The following is a 16,837-nucleotide window of genomic DNA, read 5'->3' as shown; positions in this document are numbered from 1 at the left end:
GAACAAATGGATTGCCTATTGCCCAGAGAAGTTAAGTGACTCCAAAGCCCACACTTAAAATCATGAAAATCATGGTTAATTGCCTCTTCTGTCTAGCTACTTTTAAAAGATTCTTGTATGTTCCCCTTACTTACTTTGGCTTTCATCAATAAATACATTCTAGCTACCTGAGCTTTAGATTTGTTTGAAATCTACATATAAATGGAAGCTTTCAGTGGGCAATACATTGAGGTTCTCCAAGGTCTTGCATTCCTCAATAGCATCTAATTTAGAAAGGGAAGTACACATAATAGACATCTGCTGAATAAATAAAAAAGGAGGCGAAAGGCAGAAACCAGCTTTTATATTGCAGAATGAAGGAACCTTGCTCATTAGCTCATCCAATCCCAACAATAACCCTTAATATAGGCAGCACCATTTACAGAAGACGAAAGTGAGGACCAATGGGATTAAGTGATTTATAGGCAGTCACTCAGGATGTGAGAAGGGCTTCTGACAGCACAGGCTTCTGTCCACCCTCATTGCTAAATGCCCAGCCAAAGAACTTGAATGTATCTGTTTGGAAATGAACGTCCTTGGGAGGTTCTGAGTAGGGGATTAAGATGCTATGAACATCTATCAAGCACCTTAATCAGGTAGCCTAATGTGGAAATAGATGTGGAAACAGAAAACATCAGAGAAAATCAGTGACAGGTAGCCATCAGGCAACTCTATACCAGCTTATTCATTCCTAATTATTAAAACAATAATAATAGCAAACACTATTTGTATATGTGTGCCAGGTGCTGGAAACTGAACATATGTATATTTAATTTTCACAATATATACTTAATTCTCACTACAAGTCTATGAGGTAAGTTGAACAATTATTAAGTCCATTTTCAAAAGGCAAAACTATGTACACGTTAAGAAACATGCTCAAAGTCACAGTCTCATAGATAGTGAGTGGCAAATCTAGGTCTCTGACACAGGTGGTCTGGCTTTAAGTCTGCTCCCAAACACTACAGTATGTTGCCCTTTATCCATCTAACATGTTCATTCCACAGACATTTCCTGGGCAGTCATTATATCCTAGAATATACTAAGCCTTAGATGATACATTAAAATCAATACCATGAAAGGATATTTAAAAATTATCTAATTTTGGACTTTTCTAAAGAGCACCATAAACAGATTTTTTAAAAAAATCATTCATTATAAAGTATTCAACATACATTTAAATGTTTCAAAATTAACAAATTATAGGGAAATGACTGCATCATTAAATATTATAAACTCTTACTTCAGGATTTAGGAGGAAAAGAAACTAAGAGCAGAAATCAGAAAGGGAAAGAGGAAGATGTCATCTCTCTTAAATGGCAATAGAATGAGGGATTCTCAAACTGAAGTGTATGGACTTCTTGATAGAAAGGTAAAAAGACTTTAATAACTTCTTTTCTTTTTAACCACAACAATAATAGTCCACGATAAAGACTTCTCTTATATGTATAGTAAGATTGCCTTTTTAAGGCAATCATCGGAGCCGAAAGTTCACTTCTAAATATATGAGCTTTCTTATTTTTAAAGGACAAGACTATAACTTCTATTTCTTTATTTTTATTTCCTCCGTAGCAGGACCTTAGTAAAGGAATCAATGGACAGATAACTAAATTTCATAACTTGGAATAATTATAAAAGGGCAAGCTGGACCCCTGATAAAGTATCAGTTAGCACAGTCATTTTCAAACTTAAATGTGCATCAGGCGGGTCTAATACAACACAAACTTCTCGGCCCAACCCTAGAGTTTCTCATTAAGCAGATAAGTTTGAGTGGGCCCAAGTATTTGCAGTTCTAACAAAACCTCAGATGATGCTGATGCTGTTAATCTGGAGACCACACTTTCGAGAACACAGTGCATTAGAACACTGAGGTAAAGGAACTCACATCATTTCATTCCAATTCAAAGCAGATTTACCTTGGGAAGCTCCAGATGTTGCACATTTTTAAATGAACTGAGGTCCACAGCTGCATCAGAAGTAGTAACAGTTGGCTCTGTCTGACAGAGGGAAAGAAATGACAAAAAGGGCAACTGAGTGTTAGGAAATTTGATTTGTTTAAATATAAGGGCCACTTATTCAAAATTATTTTATACATTATATACAATTATTTTACTACGTTTATTTATTTTAATACACTATTGCTATTTTAATACATTTATTTATTATAATACATTTTTGCTATTTTAACATTCTATGGAATTTATGAACATTACATTCTCTTCAAAATACTTACGAGGTGTAACTGGACAGCAATCAGTTGAGAGCACAGATAGACCAAGTGGCTTGAAGACTGCCTGGGTTTACTGTATAATGAAAACCGATGGTAGCCCAGCTAACAAATGGTGAAACTCAGTGACAGAGCATCAGCAGAAACACCATTCATTATTCTTTACTGTGTTATTTATCAAGTGAATTGAAAACTTTAATGAACGTTATTAAAATACTCCATTTCCTTAAGAGACATACTTAGTACAACTAATATGAAAACAAAATATATTACCTTATAACCTAATTATCTTAAATAACCACGTGGCTTAGTGGAACGTTAGGAGCAGCCGGAATGAGACAATGATTTGTACATCTATCTTATGTATACATAAGCTCTATGTTTATATATTCATTTAGGAAAGAATGTTTCTCTTCCTACAGGTACCCCCACTGATAATCACCAAAGTTCCTCTAATTTTAAGCTTTTCATTCTCTACTAACTCCTTTTATTCATCATACACATGTATCCAAAGCTTTCCTAAATCAAAACAAAACCACTCTCCCAATTCTCTGTCACCCTCTAGACACTGCCTCTCTCTCTCCTTGACTTCTTGTCCATCATTTGCTTTCTCAAAAACCACTAACAGTCTCCTAGTTACCAAACCCAAGGGACTCTTTCTACTCATCTTCTCACTGGATTCTTGCTACATGGCAGCATGTAGAGCTGTGGAGTGTACCCTTGAAGGACACTCTTCTCCGCTGCTCTGCCACATGCCCTCCTGGTTCTTCATAGTCTCTGATCTCTTGGTTAGCCTTCCTCCTTATTGTTGCTACCACATGATTCTGCCCTTGGCCCTCTTTCTCTCTAAATGCTCTCTGTAGCAAGCACCTCAGCCTCCATGGCTAAGAAATGCCAAATCTGCATATACAGGAAATCATCTCTAAACTGGAGACCAAATGTCCCAATGTACATTTTTACCAGGCTATCCAACAGGCACTTCGTTCTTAACCTGCCCCAAATAGAATGTACCATATTTTTGCAAATATCTTTCTGTATTTTCTATTCAGTAAAAGACAGCCATCCCTGATGTCACTAAGTCAGATATCTGAAAACCTTGTATATCCTACCTGTTTTATTCTCCAGTCCAAAGAGGAATATCTGGTATAAGGCAGAGTACTCAGAAAATATTTGTTGGATAAACACATCTTCAACCACTAATTTTTCCTCAGTGAGTACATTTAGTTGGGGATGAAGTATTATCAATTTGGGTCTTAAACATCTGATGTAACCATTCCCTCTTCCAGCTTTAGTTCAGGTCCTTGTTAACTGTTTCCTGAATTATTCCAATAATTATCTTACTTCCTCTAACTTCTCTCCCCTGTTACCTCTGATTTTTCTCTACAGTACTGCCAGAGAAATTTTTAACTATACATTTCTCATTCTTTGAGCTCCACACTGCCTCAAAGACAAAGCTGGCACATGTTGGCCTATCAATGTATCCCATGATCTGACCCTGTCCCCTTTAACATTGACCCTTTCCCCACCAGCTCCCATTCCCTGCCCCTCATTGCTCAGTGATGCTCTAATTTAGCTTCCTGCATTGGCCAAAGTCTCCATGCCATTCCTCACTCCATGCCCTCCGCTTGCAACATTTTTGCCCCCCAAATCTTCCAACATACACTTCATATGTAACCTTCCATATAAAGTTTTATCCTCAATTTCTTTTCAGAGGCAGAACTGGTAACTCTTTTCCTATCCTCACTATTTCCTAGGCAGACTACAAGTACTCTTCACATAAGTGGTATGCTTATTTCCATGAGTGTCTTCTTATACTAGGATGTACACTCCTTGAAGGCCAAGGCTATAACTTATCTACCTCTAATATCCCTCTCTAAGTGTTATGTAATTGTTGATTGAATTAATAAGGCTCACATCGATCAAGTCTTCCCAGAGAAACAAACATAAGTTACATATACCTCCTTATTTTGAAGATTTTCTGAGTTAGAAGGCAAAGGTTCTACTGCATTTCCAGGACATACGGCCATCTGATTCACTGCATCTTTATTTCTAAAAGCAAAAAAACAACAACCTATTATAACATCATGGTATTATTTTCATTCTCTTACTTCAAGAGTCAGAAGGTTATTAGAGAAAATTATTTAACCCCCAAAACCTGGAACTGTGACACTTACAAATTTACAAACGTTTTCTTTTCTTTTTTTTTTTTTTTTTTTTTTTTTTGAGACAGAGTCTCTTTCTGTTGCCCGGGCTGGAGTGTAGTGGCACAGTCTCAGCTCACTGCAACCTCCGCCTCCCAGGTTCAAGTGATTCTCCTGCTTCAGCCTCCCTAGTAGCTGGGACTACAGGCGCGTGCCACCACGCCCGGCTAATTTTTTTTTTTTTTTTTTAGTAGAGACGAGGTTTCACCATGTAAGCCAGGATGGTCCCGATCTCCTGACCTTGTGATCCGCCCGCCTCAGCCTCCCAAAGTGCTGGGATTACAGGCATGAGCCAGCATGCCCGGCTACAAATGTTTTCTTTTCATTCAAAAGAACTCAGAGTAGAAATGCTAACAAAAAGTATTTGGTAAACTAGCAAAAGAAAATGATCACCTGATAAAAATTATTTTCACTTTAGAAGGGGCACATTTAATGATTGATGAGGCATTCTGATGACTTCTTCCATATAAAATCTGACCATTGATCTGTGAGAAATAAATATCATTAGTTGGGCCTGAAATCTTAGTATCATAAAGTTTTATCATCCTTCCTCATTAATGAAAAGCACATTTTTTCTTCCTTTAAAATATATTTTATATTAAATGTTATATATTTTCCTCCCCAGAACATGAAACTGACTTTTCATGGTGAATAAAGAATAGCTCATGTTTAAAGCCAGCATTAAAATAATGCAAATGAAGTCTGACATCCATGGACTGCTGATAAAGAGGCACCACTTGGACCAACTGCAGGAGAGTAGACAACAAATTTCCTGGCAGGCACTGGGCTCCCAGCATGCTCTGCACAAAACGAGGGCTCTGTGGAAAAACTTGCGACCTGCAAGACCATCCTGGGAAGTTCCTTACTGTCATAGTTCCCACTTAGTCTCAAAACTCAAGCCCTGGAAATAGGTCACTGGGAGAAGAAATGCTGGGTAGATTCAGGATTTAGGCAGCAAACTGTGCCTAAACAGCACAGTGCCTAACGCAAATGACTGGCTCAGTCATTTGGTCATTTAGCCACTGCCTGACTGAGCCTCCCGTGTCTATAGGGAAACATACTCAGCATGAGAAGAGTATAAAGGCAGTATAAAATCACGTGGATCCCAGCCCAGGAGGGGCAAGGACAAACAACACAAGCAAATAAAATTCTAAACCCTATAAAGTACGGTCCACAAATGTATTTTGTTTGGCAGGCTGAGTTACTACTTGTTATTTAGCCTTAACCTTGACCCCACCCCACCTCACCCTCATCACTTCTCCCATTAGTGATTCAAGTTCCAGAATGTCCAGTGGGTCAGCCTCTGGGGAATGACTGGTCACTTGGCTTTTCAAAAACTCCTAATAAAAATGCAGCACACAAAACAAAGGCTTTTGAAGTGTAAGCTTTATTACTATCTTGGGGCAAAAATTGTTTCTGGTGCTACACAGTCATGACCTTTTAATGGAAGTTAATGGGAACATGGACTCTACTTAGTAGAAATTTGGTTTAGAGCCAGATTTGCTGCAATGCATCTATTTTATTAAGCAAGCAATGGCTTTCTCAGTCACTATAAGGTATGGGTGATTTTCTGGAAACTGACAGTTCCATTACCCTTATAAAACAAGAATAAATTCAAAAATTTCCACAAAAACTTACCTCTAGAAGCTCATCTGCAATTTGCAATCGACCATCTTTTCCTGCAGCTCCATTTGGATCAATACCCACTATGAAGACACTCATCCTGGATCGGTCTTTGTTCCCAGCAAGACTTAGGCCCAAACCACTATGACCTTTCTCCAGTTCAATCATATGCAGCTCGCCTGTTAGGGTTCCATAACGCTCTCTGATATTTTCTACATACAACAACAACAACAAATACATATTTACAGTTAATTTACAGTCAAATGCTTTACTGTGGAAAGCTATTTAGTTTTACCTCAAAAGGACAGATTTTATACCAAAATGTACTCTTTGACAGTTAAAAGCTAAATAGACTAGGCACTTGGGCATCAGGACTGGTTTCCTGGAGGACCCAAACTTTGAGGAATTTCTTTGCATCTAGGGTGCAGAGAGCACAATGTCTGATTAATCAGTTCACCTTGGAGTGGTTATACCAAAGAGAAGTAATTCATTTTACAAACTCTCAAAAGACTATGATTAAACCAGAAACTTGATCATTTGCAGAGGAGAACAGAACTAAGGCATCCAGAATATCTGTGTTCACTGATCAGTGGGAGCTTTTCTCCCATAGGAATTTCAACATTGTGTATCACATCATGTTGGGCAGTTGCTTGATGGATATATGCAAAATGAAGAGAATGAGCTTTCTTATTGCACAGAGCTATTAGGCCAGGACAACTTGATATATGTATCCCAGCTTCGGGACACACGTCCTAATTAGATGAGACCATTTACATCTCCTACCCCACATATTCAAGAGGTGATGGTTATTGTGCACCCTCTTTAATCTAAGAGGGCTGACGCCTCACGCAGGTGCTCCAGTGCACAGCCACAGATGAGCGACCAGCCAACAGCCAGCACTACTTGACAACCAAGTAAATGAGCTGTCTTGGAAGTCCAGCCCAGCTGGGCCCAGTCACCCACTGCCCTTTGATAGATTAATAATGAATTATTGTTTCATGCCATTACATTTTGGGGTGGCTTCATAACAGAAAACCGAAACATTTCAGTTCACGTTTTCCTCAAGAGTACATTCTGACCACATTGATTGTTAGCAATATGCTCTAGTGTCACTGAGAACAGACTGAGAAAACTACAAACTTTACCAGTCATCTTAGAAAACGTTATTATATGGCTAATGGGCCAATGCCATGCATTCTACATTGATTCTTAACTGCATCAATTTCATAAACTATTTCCTGACTCCTTCCACAATACAGCAGCACAACTTTTATGTTCTGTACTTCCTAAAAAGATGTACTACAGCTTTCTTAAAGGAAATAATTCGATTTTTAAAATAAAACTTTTTAAAACAATGACATTGATAACTTTGGGCTAAATTTTAAATATTTTCCTGCAAAATGGTATTTCCTTAGAAAACAGAGACTCCCTATTGGTCCTAATAACAGCTGCCTATGAAAGACTGCTGGGCGCCAGGCACTGTGCTTAGCACTCTTGGCACTATCTAATTGAATGTTAGCAACCTGAGCGGAGAACTCCATTTTAAAAAGAGAGATAACCACTAGGCTAAAGCTTAGAGACAGTTAAACAGCTTAGTCAATGCCTAAAGTTTTTATCTCCACAATTATACTATGTCACCATTCTGGTATAGAAAATACACCAGAAGTTCAAGGTGTGATATCAACAACCAGAATATCCTCATTCACATGAGGAATCTGATGCCCAGAAAGGGGTGGTGACTTGTTTGAGACACAGAGTGGCTGATCCAATACTAGCTTCTGAGAGAGTGCCCTGTCCTTATTAATTCTCATATAAAAGGCAGAGTGAGCTTTAACAGCACTTTTAAAGGAAAGGAAGAGCATGATTTCATGCCTCAGGAATGTATGCTGTATTCAAGCAAAACAAACACTATTTCTTTCCACACAGAATTGCAGTATATATCACAAAGCTGCAACATACTTGCTTATCCAGGGCGAAATCCTTGAGAAACTCAGAGCTATTTTAATACCTCTTACAATTAAATGCATCACAAAAACACAACTTACTCCAGCTGTAACCAAACTCATCCTCTTTGTCCACATCTTGTGAGATTTTGCTTGCAGATGACTGTGTGTGATCACTACCCATTTCGGCAAAGGCTGAAGGAGGGGGTGGGGGCACACTGCACAATGGAGCCTTCTCTGGCTCTGACTCTGACTGACTGGGTGCCTGTGGGAACAAAAAGAATGCAGTGGGTTTGTACAGTCTAAGGAAGAAAACTTCAAGAAGAAGAAATAAGAGTATACTGTCAAAAACAAAGACTGGCTTTAAAATATCTAACAAATAATGGAAAGCTCATATATGTATATAATATATATATAAAATATCTAACAAATAATGGAAAGCTCATATATATATATAATACCTAACAAATAATGGAAGGCTCAGATTGTTAAATATTTTATATATTTTATATATATACATATATATATATGAGCTTTCCATTATTTGTTTGATGTTTTAAAGCCAGTCTTTGTTTTTGACATGATATTCTTATTTCCATATATATCTATGTATATATATAGATAGATAGATATGAAATATTAGATGGGATTCAGGTAAAGTTTAAATATATCAAACCAAGTAGTATCAGAGAATAATTCACTAAACTTTTATTTGCTATTTTAAGCCAATGAATTAATGAATTTGAAGTCTTAAATGACTTGGTAGAAAATTGTACAAACTTTCCCTTCTAGAAAAAAATGTCATTCAAAAGTTGTAACTTTTGGGTCTGGGTAAGATTTGAGGCATCTAGAAAAATCTGCCAAGAAACTGCAGAAAAAAAAATTAACAAAGAAGTTGCCCTTCAAAGCTTATTAGTGAGACTAAATATAAATAATTATTTATTGCTACCTGAATCCTCTCTCCATATGATTCTCTTAACAAATCCAGGACAGCAAGTATCACACATGCAGGCTTGTCTACCAGAGAGCCAGTTTGTTAGCACAGAGCACACACTCGGATGTGAGAGGCATGGTTTTAAGGACAACACCAGCTTTCCCTTGCCAAGGCAGATCACAAGATAAATGAGGAAACACAGGAGACTCCTTAATAGAAAGCCAAAGCATGGCATACTGGCTGTCACTTAGGGTCATAGGTCCTATTTCGAAAAAAAAAAAAAAAAAAGTACTTGGCATCATCAAGTTCTTATATTGCAAAAATAATTGCAGTTTTTGCCATTAAAACTCCAATTACTTTTGCACTAACCTAATGTTACAGATGATCAAACAATGTTAGAGTTTGAAAGGTCTTTAAGTTCCTGAGTTCATTTTATTCATTTTGCAGATGAATAAACCTTTGGAACCTGAGGCTACAAGAAATGAAAGTTTTTGTTTCGAATCAAACAGTGGTACTAGACTTCTTTTTGCTTAACTCTTAATCCAGTGCACTTTCCATTATATCATGTTGTCTCCTCCAACTTGCATAAATAAGACAGTACCAAACTCAAAGGTCAGGAACATCCAGCTAAAGATCTAACCTCGGTATGAAGTTGTCCCTGATACCTTGAACCTATAGTTTTCCTATATATCTTTATTTTACTTTTTTACTGCATAAGAATTCCTCTGATACAATGTTTTATTATATATGTTTATATCTAGAAAAATATTATGATTTTTTTTTTAAAAACTGACTTCTTGTAAGGATACATTAAATGATAAACATGCACAAATACTTAGAAATTATTAATTGGTGCCACGAATTAGAATACCTAAAAATATATGTAACACTAGAACTATTTGAGACTGAATGCGACCTTTCTTTGTTGATTCAGAAAGCACTCAATTTTCTGGCAAAGCAAAGAGCTGACTGATAGAGATTTAAGGGCGTAAGTGTCAGATTACAGAATCTGCTGTATTGAAATGTTCAGTCTATATGTCATTGGACAAACAGATAAAAGTTACTAATGTAAATGGAACCCTTGTTATCTTCCCAAATGCTGTGCCATAAATGTCTCAAATTAATAATATACCAATAAAAATGAACAAACACACACACATAAAACCCTCATTTGGTCCAATCAAGTTTCAGTATCATAGTAAAGAGGAGCAAGGTATGTACTTCAGAATTTTTCTGGCTAAAAAAAATTTACTTCTCTGTAAAATTTTATCAAGCATTGATTAAGTCCATTCCATTTTTAAAAGGTAAAACAAAAGCTAGTTTAAACTTCCCATAATTTTAACAAATCTATAGATGACATTTTATAGATCTTGCTGCATAATTTTTCTGAGCTGTTATTTTAAGAACAAACAAACAAACAAAACCTGCTTATCTGAAAAATTGTCTGGGATCTCAGGCACAACATTTTCATACTGTGAGTAAATCAAAATGGTGCCCTAACCTACCTGACTAATAAAACCAATATAAGCCTCTATTTACTTGAGGGGCAATCAGGTGTTATGTTTTCATATCCCTGACACCCTCATTCTCATCAAGATCATGTATCTGCCTCGTTAGTGACACTTTTTAAAATTTATTTACGAAAACATAGCTCTTTAACAAAGATTGTTTAGCCTTCCTTGTCAAAAATGCAGTGTATACTTGAGATCACTCCATGCCGTGTATGTATACATCAAGTACAGCACACACATAAGCACACTGTAACACACCCACATACGAAAATTCCACACTGACACAAACCTTAAAGGGTGTGGGAGCAAAAGGGTTAGTTGGGGAACAATGGAAGATAATTCTACTTGAATTCAGTAATTCCTATAGCAATAGAAAACATATTCCTTCAGATATAGCATCTTTGGTTATCCATATCAATAACATGGTATTTGTTAAAATAACATGGAAGTCTGATGAATATTCATAAAGTGTTTCCTGAAAAAAATTGTTGATGGCTTTCTTCCTTTTCATGATCAAATTATGGTATATAAATTCTTATAAATTTGTGTTTCGATTTTGGTTTTATAATTTCATCAGAAAATGAGAAGATCCAAGTATAGATTTACGAGCACTGAAACAGTTACGTTTCCTGATTCAGGCAATTACATGGGCATGCTTCATGAATATTCAACAGACTCCTGCATGTACACATACACAATTATTTGTGCAGTGATTAACTCATGGAAGAGCTTTTATGATCACCTTGTAGAAGTATGAAAAGGATTTAAATTAACACATGGTTTTAAAGAAATTATGTGTGAAAGTATCATACATTTGGCAACTAACAAAAATTTAAATATCAGAAATTTTAAATGACACCAAAATGAAAGAAAGGCACTGGACTCATGATTCTCCCTTACTCTTCAGAAGGGCCATTTAATTTCAGCAATAAAAATAAATATTCTCTGGCAGGAAAATGTGCTTAAGAAAGGATCTGCATGCCCACTCCAAACAGCTTTGTTTTTTTGTTTTTTTTTCCCTGCCCAAATGTAGCAAATAGTGAACTGGGACAAAGACACAGTAGTAACAAAGAACAAAACATTTGCAAAAGGCAACCAACAGCAAGACAATGGGCATTATCCAACCTTGTCGGCGTTGATTTGTAGAGAGTCAGCAAATGGGTTAGTGCTGCTGAAGTTGTACTTAGGGTAAAGGTTGTGCAGCAAGGAAGGCAAAGGGGATTTCTAAAAGGAAACATAAGAGGCGCTGAACGCAAAGGAAATGTATTGAAAACAACTCAGTTTTAAAAGCAAAGTACATACCGATTTAAAGAACTGCCTGTGTGAAACTAGAGCCTATCAGATCCAGTCATTAATAGCAACATCTTAAAACAGTCTGAAACTAAAGATTTGTCTCTAATGACCTGAATCTATACCTGAGTCTAAATCAGGCCACAAACCACTAAGGAAACTAGTTGTCAAACTGATCCCAAATTTCTTTTATTTTTGCTCAATGTCTTCAGTATTACTAACAGAGGCACATATATTTTGCCCATCTTATATATTAATACATGTTTTATGAATACCAGTAAACATGTTCAAAATTAAAACCACAAAATTTTTTATCTACATCTAAAAGCTAATTTTTTAAAAATAATCTGTCTAGAATGCAAATTATAAACTGGTCTGCTAGTTCATTGGCAACCTTCATTATTCTTTTATTTTGCATCCTAGTAAGGAAACTTTCCATATTTTGACTTGATATTAAAGTGCTTCAGAGCAATTGTATTTTTTAAATTAAAAAAACAGTAATTTATTAAAAAATGAACTCCTGTAGAGTGGTGTTCTCTATTTCTGCCCAGTTTTTGTGGAGGTAGAAACATGGAGATTCATGTTTTACATAAATTTCCTATAAAATTGCCCATATTACCGGAGAATTTATGAGGCTTTAGATAATATTTGAAGTCCTGCCTTAGAGTGTTTCTCAGAGGTTTTGTGGCTTGCCAGTAATAAGCCCTGAGCCAGACTGTTAGAGTTGAAAATACATATTAAAGTCAGGATGACTGCCAGATAGAATTTAGCATTTTCATAGTTTAAAAAAAAAAGTAATTTCCTTAGCACAATAAATTCTTCTCCTTCTTTTCACACCCGCTATCTTTTTCTTTTATTGACTATATCTTTCAGGGGAAATTGCAGACATTTAAAATTCATTTTGGCTCCAATTAAATGTTTGTGTTACTTTTCTCTATAAAAAAGCCCCACTGGCAGGCATCAAGTATAGGGAGAGGTTGTCATGTGACACCACGCTGTATGAGAGAACACTCTGGAAAGACTCTATCCTCAGTATGCCTGCACTAAAGCTTATGCCACATTACCCTTTCAATCTGCTCTTCTTGCAATGTTTTTCCTACAGAGGGAAGACAGGAAAAAGAAATGGGCACAATGACATTTCTGCTCATCTCAACTTTCTCCCTGCTTTTCAGTTTAAAATGTCAACTCCTGCTTTACAAAAGAGAAGATCACAAATACCAAGGCACATGACCATTTATTAACGTGGAAGAAATGACTAGGCAGAGGTGACAAATATATCCTAGGCAAAATAATTCAATGCTATGGAAGGTGGAGATTATTTCTAATCTCCATACATTGGACTTTCAGTGTCCTGTATAATTCTGTAGAACATCAGAAAACAAAACTAGCAACAAATTTAAAGAAAGCTCTAGTTTTTAAATTTTTATTACTTTTGCTTTCTTTTTAATTTGCAGATCTCAGAGGATTAGAATTTGGCCCTGATAGCAAAGTGTAAAAGTATAGCATAGGCACAGCAGACGAAATGGTAGATTACTCTATTATCAGGAAAAGATATTTAGAAACAGACTATTTCTTATTAAAAAACCAATGATGAAACTTCTGTTTATAGTCCCAGGGGCTGAGAAAAGCAGAAATATTAACAACGAAGAAGCACAGGGAAGACAAAAACATTCTCTGGCCCATTCTAAATGGGGCCCCCCTTTCAGTGAGAAAATATGGTCAGACTGAATTCTGTGAAGGGTCATACTGGTGAAATTACCAGGGCTAGTTCTGGAAATTTCTGATTCTTGAAGAGCCTAAGGGCCAAAGCAACTCACTGGTTTTTCAGCTTATGTTTAAGATTTCCTAGGAGCTTTATCCTATATCTACAGATAACACAATTACCAGTAAGAGACTTTTAAGTATGTGCATTTGTGATTGTTCCTTTTAGATTACTGGAGACCTAATTATTTCCATAAGGAAGTAAATCATTGAAACAAAACATATCTCATTTTAAATGCAAAATTAACTTTAATTTTCTAAAGCAAAATAAGTATGACTTGACTAAACATGTCATTCATAACAAGATTTATCCTGGAACAATTGCTGTAAAATCAGGTATCATTATACCTCAGAGAGCAAAATAAGAGTATTTTCCAGGTGTATGAGACAAGATCTTCCCGGCTCATTGGAAAATGTACCTGACATTGAAAGGAATATTTGTAGTTTTAAGTTTTTAAAGCAATATTGAGAATCACTATTCAGCAATTTATAGTATTGTCCCAAACGATGTAAAAATTGTAAATTATAAATAAAACAAAAAAAGGACTAAAATCCACCCACACACACAAAAAATAGCTTTAACTTAAACACCCATTTAACATTATTATGCTGTGTCTATGTTTAACACACAAATGGGAATAAATGTAAAAGGATTTATAGTTATTTAAAAAATGGAATAGCTTTGTAAAGAATGCAGCATGATGCAGCCCTACCATTTGGCAAATTTTCTTTCTGAATGGATAATTATTACCTAACAATAAACAACTGAATGATTAAAAATTGCAGATGTTGAAGTGCTTACATTAAAAACTACTAGATTCACTCTTTACAGTAAACCCAGACCACAGTTACACCTGTCTTCACAACAGAAGGAAGGGCCATTAAAATAAATCTGGTCACTTTACCGTCCATGGCATAGAATATTGATAAGTTACTTTGACAGAGCTCATCTAAAGAGCTGTTGGTTATTTTCATCATTTGAACCTTAACATCTTAAATTCTTAATTTCACAAGTTAAACTGAGCCCTTATATCTTAAATTCTTAACTTTAGAAGTTAAAATTAAATACATTTTACAGATAAAATTAAATATTTTAAGTTTTAGACGATGCGTTCAACTTCCCTCACATATGTTGATATTTTTGTTTTAAAGACAACCAACCCTAAAAACTAGTAAGCAGGAAATTCAAAGAGAATCACTATGATGGGGGTTGTTAACTTAAATCCAAAAAAGGAGTCTGTAAGTGCTTCAGGACATCTAGGAAATGGTATGCAATTTTTGAATGGATGTGTATGTTTCATGTGAATCCAAAATACTTAATAACTGCTGCATGTGAATTTTTTTTTTTTCATGAGGCATAAAGAAGGAGTTGAAAAAACAGTTTTAAACTCTTGGCATAATTTTCATCTTCAGCATCAAGTCATAACAAATCCAAAGCCTCGCTCTGTATCGTTGTTAACAACATTCATTAAATGTAACTTACATTTTCTAAAATGTTTTTTAATGCTATTTTACCTGTGGTGACTGATGGCAAAACGGGTTGGTAGGTTTCTGTCCACCAACAGCTACACAGTGATGAAGAGCTATACAGTGATGTGGCTAGAGTACAGCAATGATGAAATCACTTGTAAACATACCAAATCTGCCCTGAGCAAATTTAACGTTCAGTGGGATACACAAATACATGAACGATCATTCACAGATGATTATGGGATTGCATAAGTAGGAGATTCTGTCTAGAGAATAAATTTCAAGAAAATGTCATTTCTTTGGTTTCTAAGGGGCTCCACTAGAGATCACAGATGATTAACCTGAATTATGATGCCACATTCCTTTTAATAACTTGTGTATTTTGTGATTAAAATGAATACTAATAATTAACCATCTAGATACCTAGAGATACTGATAAATCTACTTCTGTGTATATTCAACAGACCTCAAAAGTCTTTATTAAACATGGTGGAAGGGATTTCCAGGATAACTCAATTTCTGAGAAAGCAAAACAAACTTCTAACAAGTCTTCTGAGATTTGAAAAATCACTATCTTTGCTCATACAGACAACTTGGCCCTTGATACATTAGATTCCAAGTTGAACACTGTTTGGATATGCCTACCTTGCCCTTTGTGTTCGCTTACCCTTGGTCTGTTTATAATGCTCTGTACCATAAAGACTACAGGGTTGCCTGCTTTCCGAATGGCTTCCACAGCTTGTTCATGGCTTGCATCTCTGAGGTCCATTCCATCCACCTGCAATGGAAGGCCTCAGCTTAACATTTCAAGAATCTATAGAACAACAAAAAAATGTGTGGATATGGAGTTTTAGGGATACTTGGTTAGACTCCTAGAAAATCTGTTTTAATATCAAAAATAATTGAGACTACATGTGAAGCTGCAGAACTTTCTGTCTGTCCAGCAGACTTGTGGTCCCTTGCTTTGGACACATATCTCTGTCTCCAATAATCAGTTCAAGTCATAATCAATTGAAATGAAGGCTCTGCTTCTGCACTCCTTACATTGCTCAGCTGCTCCTTTAAATTAAAAAAAATCAGTATCATTAACAAAATTATATGAGGGAACTATCTAGCAGCACTGTCTTCATCATGAAAGTCACTGTACTAATTTTCTTCTAATTGACCATAGGGTGGTTTGGGAAGTAAGGGGTGATGCCTTGTATAATTTTCTCTGTACAGGGAAGCTTGAAGTTCAAAACAAAATTCTGATATCCAGAAAAATCAGATAATGGTAAGGTTAGTTTTGCAAAAGAATCCTTGCAGTAGATATGACAGGAGCTGGAAGCTAAGAAATTGTGTTTATTTGTTAGTAATTCTTATATAGTTTGACAATGAAAGTTATTTTGTAAATTTTATTGATCATGGTTTGCCTCAGTATTGATCAACTCAGCTTACACACTTTATGAATAAGAAGGAAAATAGTTTAAAAGGCCAAATGCTAATTCTGTCAGAAAACTATAGGATGTTAGCATCATTTTATCATTTCCAATTACCATGTTATGATATATACAACAAAAGAGTAAACCCAGAGTGGACACAACTCTAGAAAAGAACATTATTAGATCTTTGCATAGAACATTATCATCTTTAAAAGAATTATATAGATTTAGATAAAAACCTCCCTCAGGTTGATACTTAGATGACAATATTTTTTTCAGTGCATATTAAAATAGCTTCTAACTTTTTTGTAGAACAAAAGTCAGTATTCACGTCTACCATATGTCTACTATATATTCCATTCGTGGAAAAATTTAAAAGGATGTTAATTATCTTTGCTCAAGACCAAAGTATTCCAT

The 16,837-nt window shown here is 35.7% G+C and overlaps 1 protein-coding gene across 25 annotated transcripts in view; it reads right to left on the bottom strand.

Moving 5' to 3' along the window:
• The window catches only part of MPDZ (multiple PDZ domain crumbs cell polarity complex component), a 176,782-nt gene that overhangs the window by 26,196 nt on the left and 133,749 nt on the right, over positions 1–16,837 (bottom strand). For 11 of the 25 annotated variants that reach the window (XR_010148765.1, XR_010148764.1, XM_009456297.5 and 8 more), the window contains 7 exons: positions 15,667–15,777; positions 11,604–11,702; positions 8,136–8,298; positions 6,106–6,302; positions 4,861–4,952; positions 4,225–4,315; positions 1,956–2,036 (listed from right to left, as the gene is read on the bottom strand). Coding sequence is in view for 23 of the 25 variants with exons in the window: in XM_009456297.5 (XP_009454572.2) it covers positions 1,956–2,036; positions 4,225–4,315; positions 4,861–4,952; positions 6,106–6,302; positions 8,136–8,298; positions 11,604–11,702; positions 15,667–15,777 (834 nt within the window). In the remaining 2 variants the exon portion in view is untranslated. Of the gene's footprint in view, positions 1–1,955; positions 2,037–2,272; positions 2,372–4,224; positions 4,316–4,860; positions 4,953–6,105; positions 6,303–8,135; positions 8,299–11,603; positions 11,703–15,666; positions 15,778–16,837 lie in introns of all 25 variants that reach the window. The other 14 variants (XM_003311996.7, XM_528539.9, XM_054657915.2 and 11 more) reach the window with 3 other exon arrangements.

Source organism: Pan troglodytes, chromosome 11 (genome assembly GCF_028858775.2).
Source record: "Pan troglodytes isolate AG18354 chromosome 11, NHGRI_mPanTro3-v2.0_pri, whole genome shotgun sequence".
Lineage (NCBI taxonomy): Eukaryota > Metazoa > Chordata > Mammalia > Primates > Hominidae > Pan > Pan troglodytes.
This window is presented reverse-complemented; position numbering and strand designations above follow the sequence as displayed.